Source organism: Cololabis saira, chromosome 14 (genome assembly GCF_033807715.1).
Source record: "Cololabis saira isolate AMF1-May2022 chromosome 14, fColSai1.1, whole genome shotgun sequence".
Classification (NCBI taxonomy): domain Eukaryota; kingdom Metazoa; phylum Chordata; class Actinopteri; order Beloniformes; family Belonidae; genus Cololabis; species Cololabis saira.
Window position 1 is genome coordinate 33,992,023 of NC_084600.1, and position 18,493 is coordinate 34,010,515.

Here is an 18,493-nt window from a genome sequence, read left to right on the forward strand (position 1 = left end):
CCAACCACTACACGGGAAGACTGGTTCCCCATTTGAGAAACCAAAAGCACAGCTCATTTCTTCTTTAATGAAGCTATTTTGAAATGCACAGCTAAATTTGAACGTCGTTTAGCCTTCCAGAAGGCTTGAGAGTAGCCTCTGACTTGTTCTAGGTAAGCTGGCAAAACTGATGTTTACTGCATTTGCTGTATGTATTTCATTCCTGAGCTGTTTTGTCAGGGCACAGACAAAGGATGCCTTGTGCGTATCTCAGAAACTTCACTGGGTCTTTTGTGATCTTTTTTCCCCCCTTTTTTCTTTTTTTTCTTATTTACATGCAGCAGAAGCTGATTGAGCTTTCAAAAGTCCAACAAAAACCAGACTGAAACCCCAAATTCCTTATGAGTTTAAGAGCAGTAGCAAACTAGAGAGGATGTTCAAACCTCCTTTATGATACGGAATGTAAGATCACAGGAAAATAAGATGAGAAACGATACCTATCACGTCACCTCATCTCAAACACTGATTGTTTAGATGCAACCTCTGATCAAAACATCTGTGAAAGGATGGTTACAAGAAGTGTCAATAAATCAAAACTGCAGGGATGCTTCAAGTGCACATCTTTGCAGGCAAAAACCACATCTTAGCCGAATCTGATTACAAGTTTCCACGCAAGAAGAATGCACAGACATCCTTCCCTCCTAAAGGGGAGTCCTCCCTCCTTAAGGGGAGTTTTTCTTGCCACTGTTTGGCTTAAGGTTTTTCTCCAACTAGGGGATTCTTACCTACCACTGTTTATGTAATAATTGCTCGGGGGCATCTGTGTCTCTGGAAACCGCCCAGAGACAACTTCTGTTGTAATAGATGCTATATGAATAAAATTGAATTGAATTGAATACATTAATGCCAGGTGTGAACAGGCATGTTCACTCCTGGCATATATGCTCATATGTTCACATGTTCGATTGGAGTATTTGTTTTTGGTGGACACTGTCAATGTTGTTTAAGAATTTCGTCCCACTTGTCTTTACAAAGTGCTTCACTCTACTGCCTAGTGAAGTTGCAGGCATGCATAGCTGTCTTTAGAAAATCCTCCTTTCACCACCATATTTGACAGCTGTTATGAGGTTCATGCTGATGTGTTCCCATATGTGGGGTAGTGTATCGTGGGCAAACATAATGTGAGGCAATCGCATCTGTCCAAAAGGGACACCGTTCAAGTCTTGTGTTTCAGAACTTTGCCAATCTACATCATCCTTTTAACAGAGAAGAGATGTGTGTGTGTGTGTGTGTGTGTGTGTGTGTGTGTGTGCGTGTGTGTGTGTGTACTTTGAACTTTAACAATGAATACATCTGAGGTCTGCAGAGTCTGACAGTCATATTCTTTTGCTTTCTTTTTCCCAGCATTTCAGTGTGACCTTGCAAGGACCTCCACACCCAGGAGAACTGACAGCTGTACTGAATCTCTTTCGCTGGGGAATTCTCATTTTCACTGTCAAATGATGAACTACAAATAGTTTGGAAATAGGCTTACGAGCCTCTCCAGATTGATGATATGTTTTCTCCTTGGTACTGTTGTAACATATACGTGAATGCTCTAAACCAGCGGACAGACTAAACATGTTTTTTTATGCATGTCAATAACTTATTAATCAAGTGGATTTAATTCTCAAGATATGACTAATTCTTAAGATCTTAATGTCTATGAAAGTATAGGGTTTACTTAGTTTTTGCAACTTGTGGCTTCATTATTGTTAAGTAATGACAAGTTGTAATATATCACAGACTTGTTTTTTTTTTAAGGTTGTCGAGTTATATTTTATAGTGTTCAGATTTTTTTTTTTTTTTTTAAACACAACTAAGCAGGGGCAGAGAGACAAAGCAACAGGGAAAAAAGGGCTGAGCTCTTATAAAGCTTATGAAGTTAAAAGCAATCATTTTTGTTCTCAGCTCATAAAGTCGTCTTTGTCTGACGTGAAAGGCAGTAAAACTCAGGAGCAGATCTGAAGAGTTTGCAGTGAAGCTTAAACTCAGCAGATGCCAGTGTCATTCAAAATTTGACCTCGACTGGGTAAAGCACAACTAAGGTAGGAGAGTAGCAGGTAGTTAGACTTACTTGGATCCATACCATAATAAAATCAAGAAATGTGATGTTTATCATCTTATCAAAAAAAAAATCTTTGATTACAAAAAAGTTGCCTGTCTAAGACTTTCTGACACACACATGGTTTTTAGTACTCACATATGTTTATTCATTCATTGACTGTGCCGTCTTTAGTCATATGCAAGCAGCTGCACATGTTTAATTTCATGTTGTACTTAATAAAATGACATACCTCACTGTCATTTAGTTGCGATAATGGAGACCCCTAAAACTGCTCCAATATCTCAAATAAAAATAAATAAATTTGCCTGTTTATCCTCCCAATATATCTGTCTTTCACCACATAACCTCTGTCTGTCCTCGGTCACTGTGTTTGCACTCCTACGTACGTTTGAATGTGTCCCCCAAAGAGGCCCACTGCTGCATGTTGTCCCAGTCAGATTAAAATGTTTTTCAGAGTCTTACTGTCACTCAATCTTATTCCCCGGAGAGGCTGAATGCCCTCGTTAAGCCCTTCACCGATGTATACGGAGACACTCACCATGAAGCCAACAGCACTACTACAACCATCTTTTATGTTTGACTTTCACACTTTGAGTTAAACTTTTAATGGCAGAAATTCTTACACAAACATTAGTTTGACCAGGATAGGGGCTTCTCATCCAAGTTATAGACAATGAGACAGTTAGATTTGTGATCATATGTTTACTTGAGGATTTTCTTTTTGTATCATCAAAAAGGAGGGCTACATTTAGCAAATCCTGATTCCTTTTATAATTTTCACTAAGCCCATATGACTCAATCAACTTTTATCTTAATAATATTTAAAGCAGCACAGTTTAATGAAATCATGTTTCACCCAGATTTACAAGATGAGCGAGACAGCTCCTTATCAGAAATGTTGCACAGTCAGATTATCCAAGATTATGCTAAAAGAGAAATGCAAATAACGGCATCCTTATATAACATGTCAAGATTTATGTCTGGATCAAGTATGAGCTTAAAGCTGCAAGATGCTGCCAAAATACCATTAATGACTATACAGCATGGGTCAGCTGCGTATCCTGTTGCTAACCTCAGAGATTATGGTTTCTTTATAAAAAGAATTTTCCATTTTAATTGTAACTGGAGTAATATTGCACGCTAACTTTATAAATCTTACTTTTGTACATGGCAGCTACTTGCATATGTCTTACTCTTTCTGGATGTACCAAATATAACTTGTAACTCCTCTGAACAGCTGCTCTAAAAAACTGCCTGTTGTTGAATACATTTGCAAGTCTTCTGGTAGCTGGCCAAGAGCCATCTATAGCTCACAACAGCATCCATCAATATCACCTGCTGTCTTTATCACATCACTGAGAATTTCCCACACTTCTTACTTGACAGCCCATTAATAATAGCATTAATATTTACTATAAAGGAAAGTTTTTTGTTCCACAAGTCCTTGATTTACCTCAAACATGGCAAGCCAATTTCTGGAATGAGATTGCATAGGGAATATTGAGCAGTATTTATTCTTTTTTTTATTCCTTTCTTTATCCATCTTTTAAATTCACCATTACCACCTGTCCCCTCCCCTCACGGTATTTTGTTTTATTGTCAAACATTATACCAATAAGAGGAAGAACTTTCTCTGCAGAGGTGTTTGCAATGGCACTAGGATAGGCTCCAGCAGACCCTCATGTACCTGCATTGGACTGAGTGTGTATGGATGGATGTCACCAGTGCAGGTTGAATGTCAGTCAAGGAGTCCACGCAATCAAAACAAATTAAATCAGTCAAGGACAATACAGATAGTGATTACGTGTGGAATAGTCCCTGTAAAATGTTTATTACCATACCTTGTTTCTCATAGTGTGGAGTTTTTAAAAACAGAACGGAAAAGGCAAAAACAGTGGTGGTTTATTCAAAAATTTCCAAAAATCAGAATCCATGACAATAGATTTTCTTTCCCTCATTGGCTCATCTCTTCACATTCTGCTATCTTTGCACTAATTGTCAAATTTTGTAAATTTTGTAGCAAAGGGTCACAGGCTGGGAACCTGGAGAATCTGAGGTGAGGATTTATATCCTCCATACATGGTGTTCCTGCTCATCCTGTTCAGCTATGCAGCACCCCTGCATTGAGATTGTAGAGCAACATATGCTGCATTCAAGATGACATATATATTGCAAATCCATGCATTTTTCAACAAGAACCACATTCTCCATACATTACAGGAGCCACAGCTGAGGCAGAAGAGCGTACAGTTACAATAATGGTCTGCCTACCTCTTCAATATGCGGAAAATTCTGAGATGAAAAATGCAACAAGGATCCCTAACTGTTGTACACCTTAAGACATGACTGCAGGAAGAATGGGATACCACTTCCTCAACTGAATGACTCCGGGTGAAATTGTTCCTTCTACCACAGACTGCATCATTTTGCTACAAATACTGCAGATCTCAACCTTCTTCTATCACTACTGTCTGCTCTGTCTGCTCTCATAGAGACAGCGTAAGCGTTGCATCTCGAGTCCAGTTTGTTGTCCCAGGAATTGTCCACTCGTGACATATCTCACAACAGCATTAGTTATTTGAGTATTTCTGGTGATGACAGGAGTCATCCTCATCAGGAGAGTTGTATTGGATGTCTGATGTGTACCGAGTGAGGAAAAACTGAAAAATACAGTATAGTCCCCTGCAGTACTCTTCTGCTGACCACCCACTCAGACATACAACCTAAGCAGTGGTCTTTTTTTCAGGTAGTCAATAATCCATTCGCCTGTAAAGGCATCCAGCTATGTTTTTCTTAGTTTCTCACAAAACACTGTGGGTTGATCTGTGTTAAATGCAATGTGGAGAACTAAGAATGCGATACTCAAAGTGAAACCTGCTTTGTTCAAATGAGAATGGATTTGCTGAAGAAGGTGGATAAACGGCATCTTCCTTACACTTCTACTCCTCGTCACATTTAAGATGATTATGCATCATAACAATACTGTACATTATAGGGGTGGGCAAAAATATTGATACGGCAATATATCGCGATACATAGTCTCCCGATACGATATCAATATTCAATGTATGTATCGCGATATATTGCCGTATCAATATTTTTGCCCATCCCTAGCTGCACTTTATTTTGTGATTTCAGTGTGGGTGAGACACTGCATTTTATTTTTGTCATTTTAAGTCAGGGGCAAGTACTGTATTTTCGTGATTTCAATTTCAGTGTGGGTGAGACACTGCATTTTATTTTGAGTATTTTGTATCTAAGAATAATGCACACACTGCACTTTTCATTGTGTTTCAGTGTGTTTTTTCATGCAAATATGTTGCATAATTAAAATGGAAAGTTTGAATTACATCGTTATGACACAGTCTGTTCAATGCATTATCACTATTATCTGATGTACATATATACAACTTGGATTATAAGATGTGTAATGCATTTTTACATTTTTCGGTGAACTATGTAGAATATCGCGATATATCGTGATATATCGCATAATCGGGATATCGCAATTTGTATCGTATCGTGGCTCAAGTATCGTGATAAGTATCGTATCGTGAGGTCCTCCCCAATACCCACCCCTAGTACATTAGATAACTGGAATATGGCCACATAAAGACATTACTGTCCACTGCCTCCTTGAATGTTTTTTTTTTCTTCCTGCTCAGCAGTTCTTTTAGGCCACTTGTGATTCACATCTTGTTACTGGGATATTGCATATTACTGTCCGGGTGAGGATAATGTCAAAGTGAAGGTATCAAAGTAAAAATAAAATGAATAGAAAATGTATATATTGCCACTAAAAAAATAAATATCAAAGTAAGAATCTGTTTGCTTACTGCATTTTCCTCAACATATCCACTTTTACCAATTTGAGTTTGTAATAATGTATCAAGGAGAAGTAAGAGACTACTTTGACGACTTCCCCACCCTAATTTTGGCTTCTCTAGACTTCCTCGACTCTCCCCTCTCCGCATCTCCTCCCAGCTTCCTCCCTAGTCATTTGCTGCTTATTAAAGAGTCTCTGTCAACCTTGTCCCATCTAATTCTCACCCAATTACAATCTAAATGAACCACAGAACTGCTCAACTTGCTTTGCCTCTTGCCATTGTTTAATTTGTGACGGTAACAAACTCTGATTAGTCCTCTGTAAAGGTTCATGAATTAAGCTCTCAAGACAGAATAAATCACAATTTCCTAAAAAGATAAATGGGAAATATTTAATTTTCCATATGGATCGCACTCACAAGAGCAAAAGTAGAAGAAAAAAAAATTAAACGAGAATGATCATTTCCTGAGGCAGTAGGCAGGTGCCAGGAGGCTCCAGACAACCGGAGGCTGCCCTTATAGTCAGGGCTTTTAGTGTCAAGTGTGACGACAAACTACATTTTTCTTTGTCTGGAACAGTCTGAATCACTGCATTTTGAATGTACCATATGAAACATTGAATGCCCCCTTGTATTTTGTTAAAACTGTTCAGGGTGCACCTTAAAAAATAAAGTGACTTCAGGCTGTGAAAGAGATAAATCATAACGAAAGATGGATGAAAATCACAAGAAACCAGCACACGATAGTATGGGGGGGAAACAAAGAACAAAAAAAGCTTTTCTGATCATGGAAAATAAGAGTAAAGCAGGAAAGAAAATAATAAAATATTAATAATAATTGATGTAAAAGTCACCATAGCTCTATTTTAAAAAGGGATCATTAATTATTTAAAATAAATAATCTTTTTTTAAATCAGTTAAAAAATAAAGCCCCAAAAAAATGCTGTAAAAGTTCTTTTCACAGATTTTCTTCCCTTAACGACAATCTTTACACTATAGCATGGTACCCAGTTCAGTTAATATGTATTCTTACTGCTTTAAATAAATTACACAATTCTCTTAATGTGTGCCATACAAATCACAGATTAAAATCCAAATCAAACCAGCACTGATTGTAGTGTACTTCTCATTCAGTCATGTAAAACCTTTTTCAACACATAAAGTAAAAAAGAAAAAAAAAAGTGATTTACCCTCATTAATCACGTAAACCTGATGGTATGAACTTTTCAACAGTAGAGACCATAACACTATGAAAAGATGTGGTCAGAAAGGTGCTATAAATAAGCATTCACAGAAACATGAACAATGGAGACATGTGGGATAAAAATATATTTCTGTTAATTTAAAAAAAAAGCTTTAACCTGTGGGAGTGCAGCATCTTCATTAGTAATTACAAAATGAAACAAAAAATTCTTCTTAAAGCCCTATTATGGCATCTAATACCTATTTTAAACAGGCCTTGAATGTCTTAAAAACAAGCTTTTAATTTTTTTTTGCTAAATAAATGAGAAATTCAGCCTCTGAGACATGTCTCCAGCATCCCATTCTCTAACCTCATTCTCTATGAGGGATTCTGAGTGGGCGGGGAGTCTATGATAATGAGGCACTGTGCAGATTGGCTGCCTGAATGACGCGTAGCAGGGGAGGGCAAAAAGCATCGCTTGTGTTGGTTCAAACAACAGAGCAATTTGCATGTCTAGCTCGAACAGACGCCATCACGATACACCGCTACGAAAAAATGGCAGAAGCTCCGGCTGGTGGAGTTGTTGTTGTTCCGGCCAGAGTTAGTTGTGGGCGTGGTTTCACGCATCGCTCCCGTCGTTACGTAACGACAGGAGCAGAATCTGAACGGCTCGTAGAAGCCACATCACACTGGATGGCTCATCCGGACAGCTGTACAGACACTGCAGAATTTGGTTGCTTTCCTCCTTCTCTGAGTTGGCAGCTGAGGGGAGACCACTTTATATATGTTAAAGCAAGAGAAAACGTGTTTTTCATAATAGGTCCCCTTTAACTAATTTTCCTTGCGGAGATGAGCAAAAGCTAATCAGTCTTATAATTGCATCTTAAACTGTTCAATCCTTTTATGTTTTCGGTTTTTTCCACATATTTCACACTTGAACTCTGGGCTATGTTATTTTTTTCCATACTTTTTTGTTTTGGGTAACAAATAGAAAGATGTGAGAATTCTGACTGAAAAATGTCCGACCGAAAAAATGGCATCCTGCATATAAGCAGCTGATATGAGTTTTCTCTATAGCGCGACATACTGTAGCTCCCGTAGAGACGGGGTTGAAAAGTTCTTCTGAAAAGAAGGACTCGGAGTAGACTCACTGCTCCTCCACATGTAGAGGAGACAACTGAAGTGGTTCAGGCAACTATTTAGAATGCTTCCTGAACGCCTGGGGTTGCGAATCGGGCATGTCCAACTGGGCAGAGATCTTGGGGCAGACGGAGGACACGCTTGAAGGATTACATCTTTCAGCTGGCTGATATTACAGCGGAAGTTTTAGAGGAAGTAGCTGGGGAAAGGGAGGTCTGGGCTTCTCTGCTTGGGATGTATGGATGGATGGATGGATGGATGGATGGATGGATGGATGGACGGACGGACGGACGGACGGACGGACGGACGGACGGACAGAAATCTGGACAGCAGTTTATGTTGGATATCAAATGTAGTACATGTTGCCAATGTGAAAGTTGTTCAACTCCCGACAGGATAAATTCAAAACTGGAAAAAGTCAAGCATAATATTTAACTTCTATGCGTCCTAAAAAAATGAATGCATACATCATTTTGGGGGAATGTGGCACAGCTACTATGAGGCAGATACTGGAGTGATACCATGCAATTGTTGAAGAAATAATTTGCCAAAAGAAGCATCTTGTGTATTTGTTCAGCAGGACAAGCTACCGAGCCTTGAACCCTTTGTTTATAACAACAGTGATCAAACAAAGAAAATACATAATGATACACAGACAATATATTCCACAGTGTATAAGTAGGATAAACTGCAGTAAGCACTCCGACACTATTGTATAGTAGTAATAAATATGAATTATCGTGTATTTGGTATGTGGTGCAATAGCATTCAGAGCCAAATACACTTAAATGTCCATGACCTTCAAATAATGAATATATGAGAACAATTAGTGTTTACATGTTTCTCTTAAAATAGATTAGAAAATAAATAAATTAAAGTAGACGTACTGTATAAACTTAACAAAACAGCAGTACCATGCTAACAGAAAACTAGAGTTGTCCCGATCCGATCACGTGATCGGAAATCGGGGCCGAACACGTGATTGCAGACTCGATCCGGACTCGGACGTTATGAGCCGATCAGGGATCGGATATATATATATATATCAGGGTTTCCGTTGTCCGGTAATTGCCGGACTTTGTCCGGTAAAATATGCCGAAGTCCGGTATTTTATAATCTCTCCGGTCAAAATGTCCGGTGAAAATACTCACTGGCGCCGACATCCACGTGTGCGTTGATTTATGGTTCCGCGTCGCACCGACGCAGAGTCTACAGCGTAGGGTTCGCGGCGACGCGCACCCTACGCCAGACCCTACGGCGTAGGCTCTGCGTTGGTGTGACGCAGAACCATAATTCCGGCTTAAAAGTAAACAACATGCAACATGCAAACAACAAGTACCCGTGCATGACAGGCAGACACACACGGGGAGAAGAGACAATTTCTTTAATTTTATTTTTTTTTTTAAACTTTATCCTTATGAACGCAATTGTTATATACGGTAGTCCAACTTTCCTTATTTTAATCAGAACACTTTCTTTTTTCCTCTTCGGCGTGGAGTAGTGGGCTTGGAGCGGCAGCCATCGGTTAGTTTTTTCTTTTTAGATCCGAGGCTTTGCGTAGATGGTGGCTTCCGCAACTTTCAGGCGCTTTTTCTGCGCAAGCAAGCTTTATAGATGAGGCCCCAGGACTGAAGCGGAGCTGCGGCGCCGACATTATGGTTCCGCGTCGCGGAAGGCTCTGCGTTGGTGTGACGCGGGACCATAAATCAACGCACACGTGGAGTAGTGGGCTCGGAGCGGCAGCCATACACCGCATGCGCGCAGAGCACGCCTGTTTGTTTTGAAGCTGAAGCAGCCCTAAGCTAAAAAAAAAAAAAAAAAAGAAAAAGAAAAGAAATTTTTTTTATACTGACTTAAGAATGTTCAAGCTGCCTACCTCCTATGTGCTCAGTTTACAGTACACATGTTAAAATATAATAAAAGGGTCATCCTGCATAATTTTCTTTTCTCTTCTTCATTTTTTATTGTTTTATAAAAGTATCGGATCGGGACTCGGTATCGGCAAGTCCTCAAAATCAAAGGACTCGGACTCGGACTCGGGGGCAAAAAAACCTGATCGGGACATCCCTACAGAAAACCTTCCCTAGTAAAATTCAATCCATTTATGTGGGTATGTCAGATAAGACATGTATGATGTTCTTTGCAGAATAGTTATAGGCAGCTGAGTACAATACAGCCAGAAAAGCATTATTATTATTTATGAAGTCGTAATACCGTAACATAAAAGGAAAAATGTGGAGCTCAAAATAAAAAAAAAAGGTCTGGATGCAAAATGATAATATACAAAAGCGATCCTCTGGGTTATGTTTGCAAGCAGCAAACAGTACTTTACCCTAGAGATGAAGACAGTACATCATAATGGCTCTAATGCTTACAGATAAAATCACTTTCAAGAAATATTTCTGTGACACTAACTATCACGAAACTGCTTTCAGTCTCATTATCAAGTCTAACAATAAGCACTAAATGCCTAAAACTGCACTCCAGGAGAACTTGTGAATGCTTAGGGCATAGTTTACACAAAAGAGGAGATTCTTTCTGATTACAAGTGCCAGCACAAACAACCCTAGTAATAACTCTTTTGCTGAAAATAAAGTTTTATTTTCTGCAAAGACCAAAAAAGCAGTGTAGATGGTCATTACAAATGAAATTAATAGTCTCAACAGCAACTTGAACTAAACCCTCTGGGCACTCCTGCGACATCTTCAATCCTCAACAGCCTGCACATACAATATTTTCTGAATTGTGACTGACCGTGTTTAGTTGCAGTGGGGCAAAAAAGTATTTAGTCAGCCACCAATTGTGCAAGTTCTCCCGCTTAAAAAGATGAGAGAGGCCTGCAACTTTTATCATAGGTACACTTCAGCTATTAGAAATAGACTGGGGGGAAAGAATCAAGGAAATCACTATAATCACAATAGAAAATGGAAGACATACAAGAGCACTGATAATCTCCCTCGATCTGGGGCTCCACGCAAGATCTCATCCCCCGTGGGGTAAAAATGATCACAAGAACGGTGAGTAAAGATCCCAGAACCACACGGGGGACCTAGTGAATGACCTGCAGAGAGCTGGGACCAAAGTAACAAAGGTACATCAGTAACTCACTACGCGTCCAGGGACTCAGATCCTGCAGAGCCAGACGTGTCGCCCTGCTTAAGCCAGAACATGTCCAGGCCCGTCTGCAGTTTGCTAGAGAGCATTTGGATGATGCAGAAGAAGATTGGGAGAATGTTATATGGTCAAATGAAACCAAAATAGAACTTTTTGTTCGAAACACAACTTGTGTTTGGAGGAGAAAGAAAGCTGAGTTGCATCCAAAGAACACCATACATACTGTGAAACATGGGGGTGGAAACATCATGCTTTGGGATGTTTTTCTGCAAAGGTACCAGGACGACTGATCCGTGTAGGGAAAGAATGAATGGGGCCAAGTATCGTGAGATTTTGACCTCCTTCCGTCAGCAAGGGCATTGAAGCTGAAATGTGGCTGGGTCTTTCAGCATGACAATGATCCCAAACACATCGCCCGGGCAACGAAGGAGTGGCTTCGTAAGAATCATTCAAGGTCCTGGAGTGGCCTAGCCAGTCTCCAGATCTCAACCCCATAGAAAATCTTTGGAGGGAGTTGAATGTCTGTGTTACCCAGCGACAGCCCTAAAAAACATCACTGCTAGAGGAGATCTGCATGGAGGAATGGACCAAAATACCAGCAACAGTGTGTGAAAAGCTTGTGAAGACTTACAGAAAACGTCTGACCTCAGTCATTGCCAACAAAGGTGATATAAGAAAGTATTGAAATTAACTTATGTTATTGACCAAATACTTATTTTCCACAATAATTTGCAAATACACTTTTTAAAAATCAGACAATGTGATTTTCTGGATTTTTTTTTTTTCATCTTGTCTCTCATAGTTGAGATATACCTGAAAGTTACAGGCCTCTCTCATCTTTTTAAGTGGGAGAACTTGCACAATTGGTGGCTGATTAAATACTTTTTTGCCCCACTGCAACTACTGAGAGAAACCAGACCACAAGTTGAATAAACTTCAAGGTAAATGTGAAGATGTTACTTAAAAACAGAATACAGAGGTTCAATATTTATCAACCAGTAACGCTACTACACATCTTGGCCTTTTGTTATTGTGGATTTTGAAAGCCGAACAGAATAACTGCGTACTCAATTTAATTGTGGTAATGATATCTTTAGTCAGCCATATTTCAGCTGGGTTGATTAGCCATTGTTCCTATGGTTACTGGTTTGATGGCCAGCTTTGCCTCTCAAACAAAATCTCAACAGGCATTTTTACAGAGTTCAAGTCAAGACTGAATAATCATTATAGAGGCATAAACCCCCCAAGCAATCACTGAAGAAGCATATTGGGGCCCATGTCAAACAAACATTACTTACTCATGTCTGACAGGGGAGTGAACATGGTTGACAGCAAAATAATTATTCACCTGACAACTTTACAGAGAGGCTGACAGTGTGAATGAGTGATTTCCAAAGCATATTTGTTTGTCGAATTGAAATTCAATGACAGAAATGTGGAGCTAAATTTAACTCCATTTTGAAACTCTTACTTAATGTTACTTACATATTCACAGATGGTATCACATGCAATAAAATCCTGCCTGCAAGTCACACAAAGGCTTGGGAAATTATCCCCTTGGCATCAATCCACAAAAATACCAACCTGACTTTAAATCTTAAATATTGCAAAAACTGGGATTTCTTTGAACATCACACATATGTCAGTATCACTTTCTCCTTTTATTAAGGCCATTTGGATGTTAATTCCTCGCTAGACTTGCCGGCTAACCAAAGTGTAATCTAGTTATCGATAATTTTTTATATAGTCTGAACACAGTAAGTGTACTCACATTGATAGATGCTCTTGTCTGCTTTTTCCTTCTCCTGCAATCAGAAAACACAAACACAAAAGTGGTTATTACACAGACTTTGAAGAGTGAAGGGAGGTTAAGAAAAAATCAATTTCTGTGGCTTTCCACGAGCCATTCATTACTTTGCCTTTTCCTCTTTCATTGCAAAAAGAAAGACATTGGCAGAAAAACCTGAACAGAATGGAAAGATGATCGAGTGGATCAAAAGAGTGAGAAGTGTTATGAAAGAAAATGTGTGCTGGAGGATGGACAAGCAAGCCGAATTCTGAGAAAAAAAAAAAAGAAAAGTCCCAGTCAAATCACTGATCTAATTGAAAACACTTGCCAATGTGTTGTGTGGTGTAAGATGCAACTGAATTTTATTAAAATAACTCATGTCAGCTGGATAAACTACGTCATTTATCAGTCCTATGTCTGGCTACGTTGAGATGGGCAAATATCCCTTCAGTCCGATTAAAATAATCATAATTACAGATCCAATCACGATTTTTAAAATATAATAAAGAGAAGCAGTCTTGTTGGATTATTTTAAAGTATTTAATCAAACTGAAACTACTGACATGTGAAGAGGGCCGGGGCCCTACATGAAAAGCAATATGAAAACCAAATAAAAAAATGTTCTCCAAAATGTATTGATAAATTATGTTCATTCAGCAAAAGAAAAGAAACATATTTTTAGCATTACAACTACTCCAAATGAAGCAACAAACTCATTTGTAGAGCTTAAAACCTCATAGAAGAACCTCATAAGCCTAGTATGCACAGAGAGCCACAAGAATCAAAACAAAAATGATAAAATATACTTTCAAATGAAAATGAAACTGATATTTTAAATCTAAAACAACTTGTGTTTAATGCACAGGGGTTTTTTTTTGTAGGAGTCTTTCTGTGTGGAGTTAGCATGTTCTCCCCGTGCTTGCGTGGGTTCCCTCTGGGTACTCCGACTTCCTCCCACAGTCCAAAAACATGCATGTAGGGGTGGGTGATACAGCAAAAATATCATATCATGATTTTTTTTTAAATAAAATCATGCTTTTGATTTTATCACGATCTTAAATTGAAAAAATGAAAAACAGACAATATATGATGCTGAGGGTGATAATTTAAAGAGACTACTAAAATTGGATTTAGAGCTGTCTGACATGTTATTAAAAACTAGGATAGCAGTACCATTGTCTTCAATGCAGAAATGGGGCCAGAAAAAATGAATGATTGAACGATTGTAGTTGTCAGTTTCAAGAACTGACATTTTGTCTGTCAGTTTTCATGTTTTGCCAGTTGTTTCCTTCTTATTATTTACATTATGTTCAGTATTCCAACTTTCTAGAAAGGTGGTTTGTGTAAAAAATCTTTCCTTCAAGCTCATTAAAGTAAAGATGTAATTGCACTCTGACTGCTGAATCAACTTTAAACCTTCTGCTGAATTTTTACCAGTCATTTACCGCAGGTCAGCTACTTTAAGCAAGCGTTTGAACACATTTTTGTACCGTCTTGAACGATACCATATCCTTTGTAAGATAAAAGGTAACAGCTTCTGTTATGTCTTTCCATCGCTTGCTTGACTTGTCAAACGCATGTTTATGTTGTCTGTTTTGGTCTCACGCTAGCTCCTGCTTGCGGCTCCGCCGGGCCCCTCGCTGTTTGGCTCTCAACATACTGCTTGGGATGCTTCCTCTTCAGGGGATTAAACAGATTCATCGTGTTACCACCCGACGTGCGAACGATTTCCGTGCAAACTTTGCAATTACATTTGCTTGAGCTCAATCACTAGCGGAAAATCCAAACCAATTCCATATGATTAAGTTGGATTTTTTTTTGCGACCGACTCCGTTTGGCTTTCATCCATCGCTCTCCATGCACTACCGCTACACACACAAACAAAGAGGCGGGTGAGGAAACGTGCCACTGCCCGTTTATCGCTATGACTGATCGGGTCAGATTGACGACGTCAATATGTTTCGTGAGTCAGTGCATCAGCATAGAACTGTAATTTATAGAATGTGTCCTAGACGATCCCACGATCTCTGCAGTTTGAAAGATCGTCCTTCACGATCTAATATCGTCATATCGCCCACCCCTACATGCATGCTAGGTTAACTGATGATTCTGAATTGCCCATAGGTGTGAATGTGGGCACACATGGTTGTCTGTCTATGTGGCCCTGTGATGGACTGGCGACCTGTCCAGGGTGAACCCCTCCCTCTCACCTGTGATGAGCTGGGATAGGCTCCAGCAGACCCCCGTGACCCTACACAGGATAAAATGGGGATAGAAAATAGATGGATGGATGGTATTCCTATCAGAATTAAATTTTACGTCAAACTCACCATTACTGAATTTGCGATATAAGCAACACAACGCCTCAAATATCTTGTCTCACAGATTCAGTCTTGTAGGCTGTTGTGTATCTTAACAGACTGCAGGCAGGTATTCAGACATACCATTTACCTGATCATATGGGCAGATAGTAAAAGTTTATCTGTGCTTGAAGTTGAGCGGAAGAACAGTAGTGAATCTCTCCAAAGTCAATTTTTTGCTAAATGCTTATTTTGATAAAAAGTTATTGATTGATTAGTTATTGAGTAATGCATGCATGTTTTTTTCAATTGTTGGAATACATTTGGAAACTAAGAAAATGTTTGTTATCCCTCCACAGCTTATTTTCATCTACAGGCTGTAAACATTGCAGTCCATGAATATCTGAAATCCTTTCACATTAGGTCAGACATGCTAACCAAGCTGAGCATTGCAATGGTACATCTAATGGTAGAAAAAAAAAATAGATTTCTCAGATCAGATTTTCAGCTCGACCAATTTTCAACTGATGGTGAAAATCATCTGAATTGAGTCAGCAGCCAAATCAATGGGTGCATGCTTAACTTAATGAGGCAGGCACCAGAAGATATAGCAGTAAACACACAACTATGTGTAAGTTTATAGGTATGAATTTATAGTGATTCCAATAGAAACTGATTCGTTTTGTGAAATTATTGAAGAAAAGACATGGTTTGTAGTTATTCCCTGGATTACCTTCAACATTTTTATCATCATAGTAGGTGAAAATTTAACTGTGTGTATGCATTTTATTGTACAGGACAGACGTGTTTTGAATTGAACCCTGTGTGTGTGTGTTACTTAAAAAATAAGGCCTTACATTAACTGTCTGTTAACCTGATATTTATTAACACACAGTCACACAAGCATTGTTTCCACACAAAACTATGTTTGACAATAGGGCTGGGTGATATGGCCTTTTATTGATGTCTCGATATTTTTAAGCCATGTCAGGATACACAATATTAACACTTTGATGCATACAATCACACCAGTATGATGATTCTATATGTCTACATTAAAACATTCTTGTTCATGCTGCATTTGTTGGGAGTGGCAGCCTAGTGGTTACAGGAGGGCTGGAGTCTGGAGGACCCAGGTTCAAGCCCCTGGATTGCAACCAAAAGTCAACCACCTTAACCTTACTGCTCCCCGGGCAGCGTGCCATTGAATGGCAGACCACTGCTACTAGTTCAACTAGAAAATGGGTTAAATGAATTTCCCCATTGTGGGAGTACTAAGGGAAGCTTTCTATTTGTTACCGGCCTCAGGTCTAGGGGAACCTAGTTCATTAACCCCTTCTGAATCTACCAACACAGTATTGGGTGGTTTTCACCAATTTTCACATACCTGTGGAGCAGTGAAGAATAAGACACGTTTGTCAGTTGTTCAGCTCAGTCGCCATTTTTATTCTGACGTAACCTGACCGATGCGGCTGAGCTGCGTCTTCCACACTGCACCAGGCATTATAGTGACACCTAGTGTCGCAAAAAAATCATAACATTCAAATTAAACGTAGACTGTTTATGTTGTAGCTTTGTTTTAAAAAAATAAAATAAGGGGGGTGTCAACATTTACTCTGTTTTTAATTGAGGTCATTTTCCAACCCTTTACACATTAATATATGCTAATGTTAAAATTCCATGCAAAAAGGGGGAATAAGTTAAATTTACCAAAACTGTATTTATTAAACAGTTACTAAGCAGTGAGTGGCACATAAAAACAGAAAGTGCATGTTGCATCTCTCTGACTCCCCGTCTGAAGAACATCTGCTAAGAACATCTTCTGGTCCCGGTTTTACCAGGATGAGCTGATCTGAGCAGGAGGGCCTTTACTAATCTACTAATTGTAGGTGTAGGGACTGTAATGTTTCATCCTTTCCTCCTTTACTTTGCATCACTTTCACTTACTTTTAGAAATATGACATCATATAGTCTTATTTGATGATAGTGATTGATTTCATGTGGCCACATTTAAGCAACACTAGGTGACGTTTCTCAGCTATGGAAGGCTTGGTGGAGCGCGGACGCGTGTGCGCACTGAGCGGCTCCTCGGCTCTCCGGAGAGCCGTGCGCGTGGTGCGAGGAGAAAACATCCCCTCCCGTCTTTACTAAACCGTCCCAGTTTGCTTTGAAAAGAGTCTGTCGCGCGTAGCAACCGCGCGGATGAGCTGTATGTGTAAGAGCATTTCACCTGTGTGTATAAAAGGTTTTGGATTTCATATGTGTTTATGAACACTAATTCAGAATTATGTCCCTCACGGCACCTCATACAAACAGGCCGAGTTTGGGAAAGTTAGGTGGAACTCACCGGCGGTCCCGGATAGCAGTGCCGACACCAGCTGCCGCTACGTTTCTGCTGGTCGTATGATGATGCATGCACGTGACTGACGTATGCAACTGTGTGCGCTTGTTTTATCTCTCTGAGAAGGAGAGACGAGACGAGAGAGTGAGAAAAGCCTGTAATTTAATGCCCGCGGCTAAAAGCAAATGCGTGACAATGTATACTCGAATATTCACGATATAATCATTTTGTACATCGCATCGAGTAGAAGCCGCGATACATCGAGTATACTCGATATATCGCCAAGCCCTATTTGAAAATGCCAGTATAAGAAAGCAAGTGAAGTATTGTGACATTTGCATTCTTGTCCCTCAGCATGGATGCCACCAGTAATGAGGCTCAGTGATGAAACCTGTGCACATCTGCCTGGCCCCCTTGGATTCCCAGGAGATTGAGAGTCTCATGAGAAACTCAGCAGTTTTAATGTTTCCTGTGATTGCACAGTCTTTGCCTTTACATCAATATCCCTCTCTCTTCACTCCCTTTGCCATCTGTCCATCTTAATTACAGACATGCTTCCTCATGACGGCAGGATAAAATTGAAGGTGCTCATTAGCCCCGCCTTCCATCATTACAAGTGCTGCTGTTTGATCAATTGTTTAGAGGATCAACCCAAGCCTAGAGGTGAAAGACAGGCTATGTGCTTCTTTCTAAAAAATACTGTGTTCTGTGATTAA

General features: G+C 39.5%; 1 protein-coding gene across 1 annotated transcript in view; it reads right to left on the reverse strand.

Annotated features, from left to right (window-relative positions):
• The window catches only part of fstl4 (follistatin-like 4), a 242,900-nt gene that overhangs the window by 192,132 nt on the left and 32,275 nt on the right, over positions 1–18,493 (reverse strand). Inside the window, exon 3 of the mRNA XM_061740511.1 lies at positions 13,119–13,152. Coding sequence (XP_061596495.1) covers positions 13,119–13,152 — 34 coding nt within the window. The remainder of the gene's footprint in view (positions 1–13,118; positions 13,153–18,493) is intronic.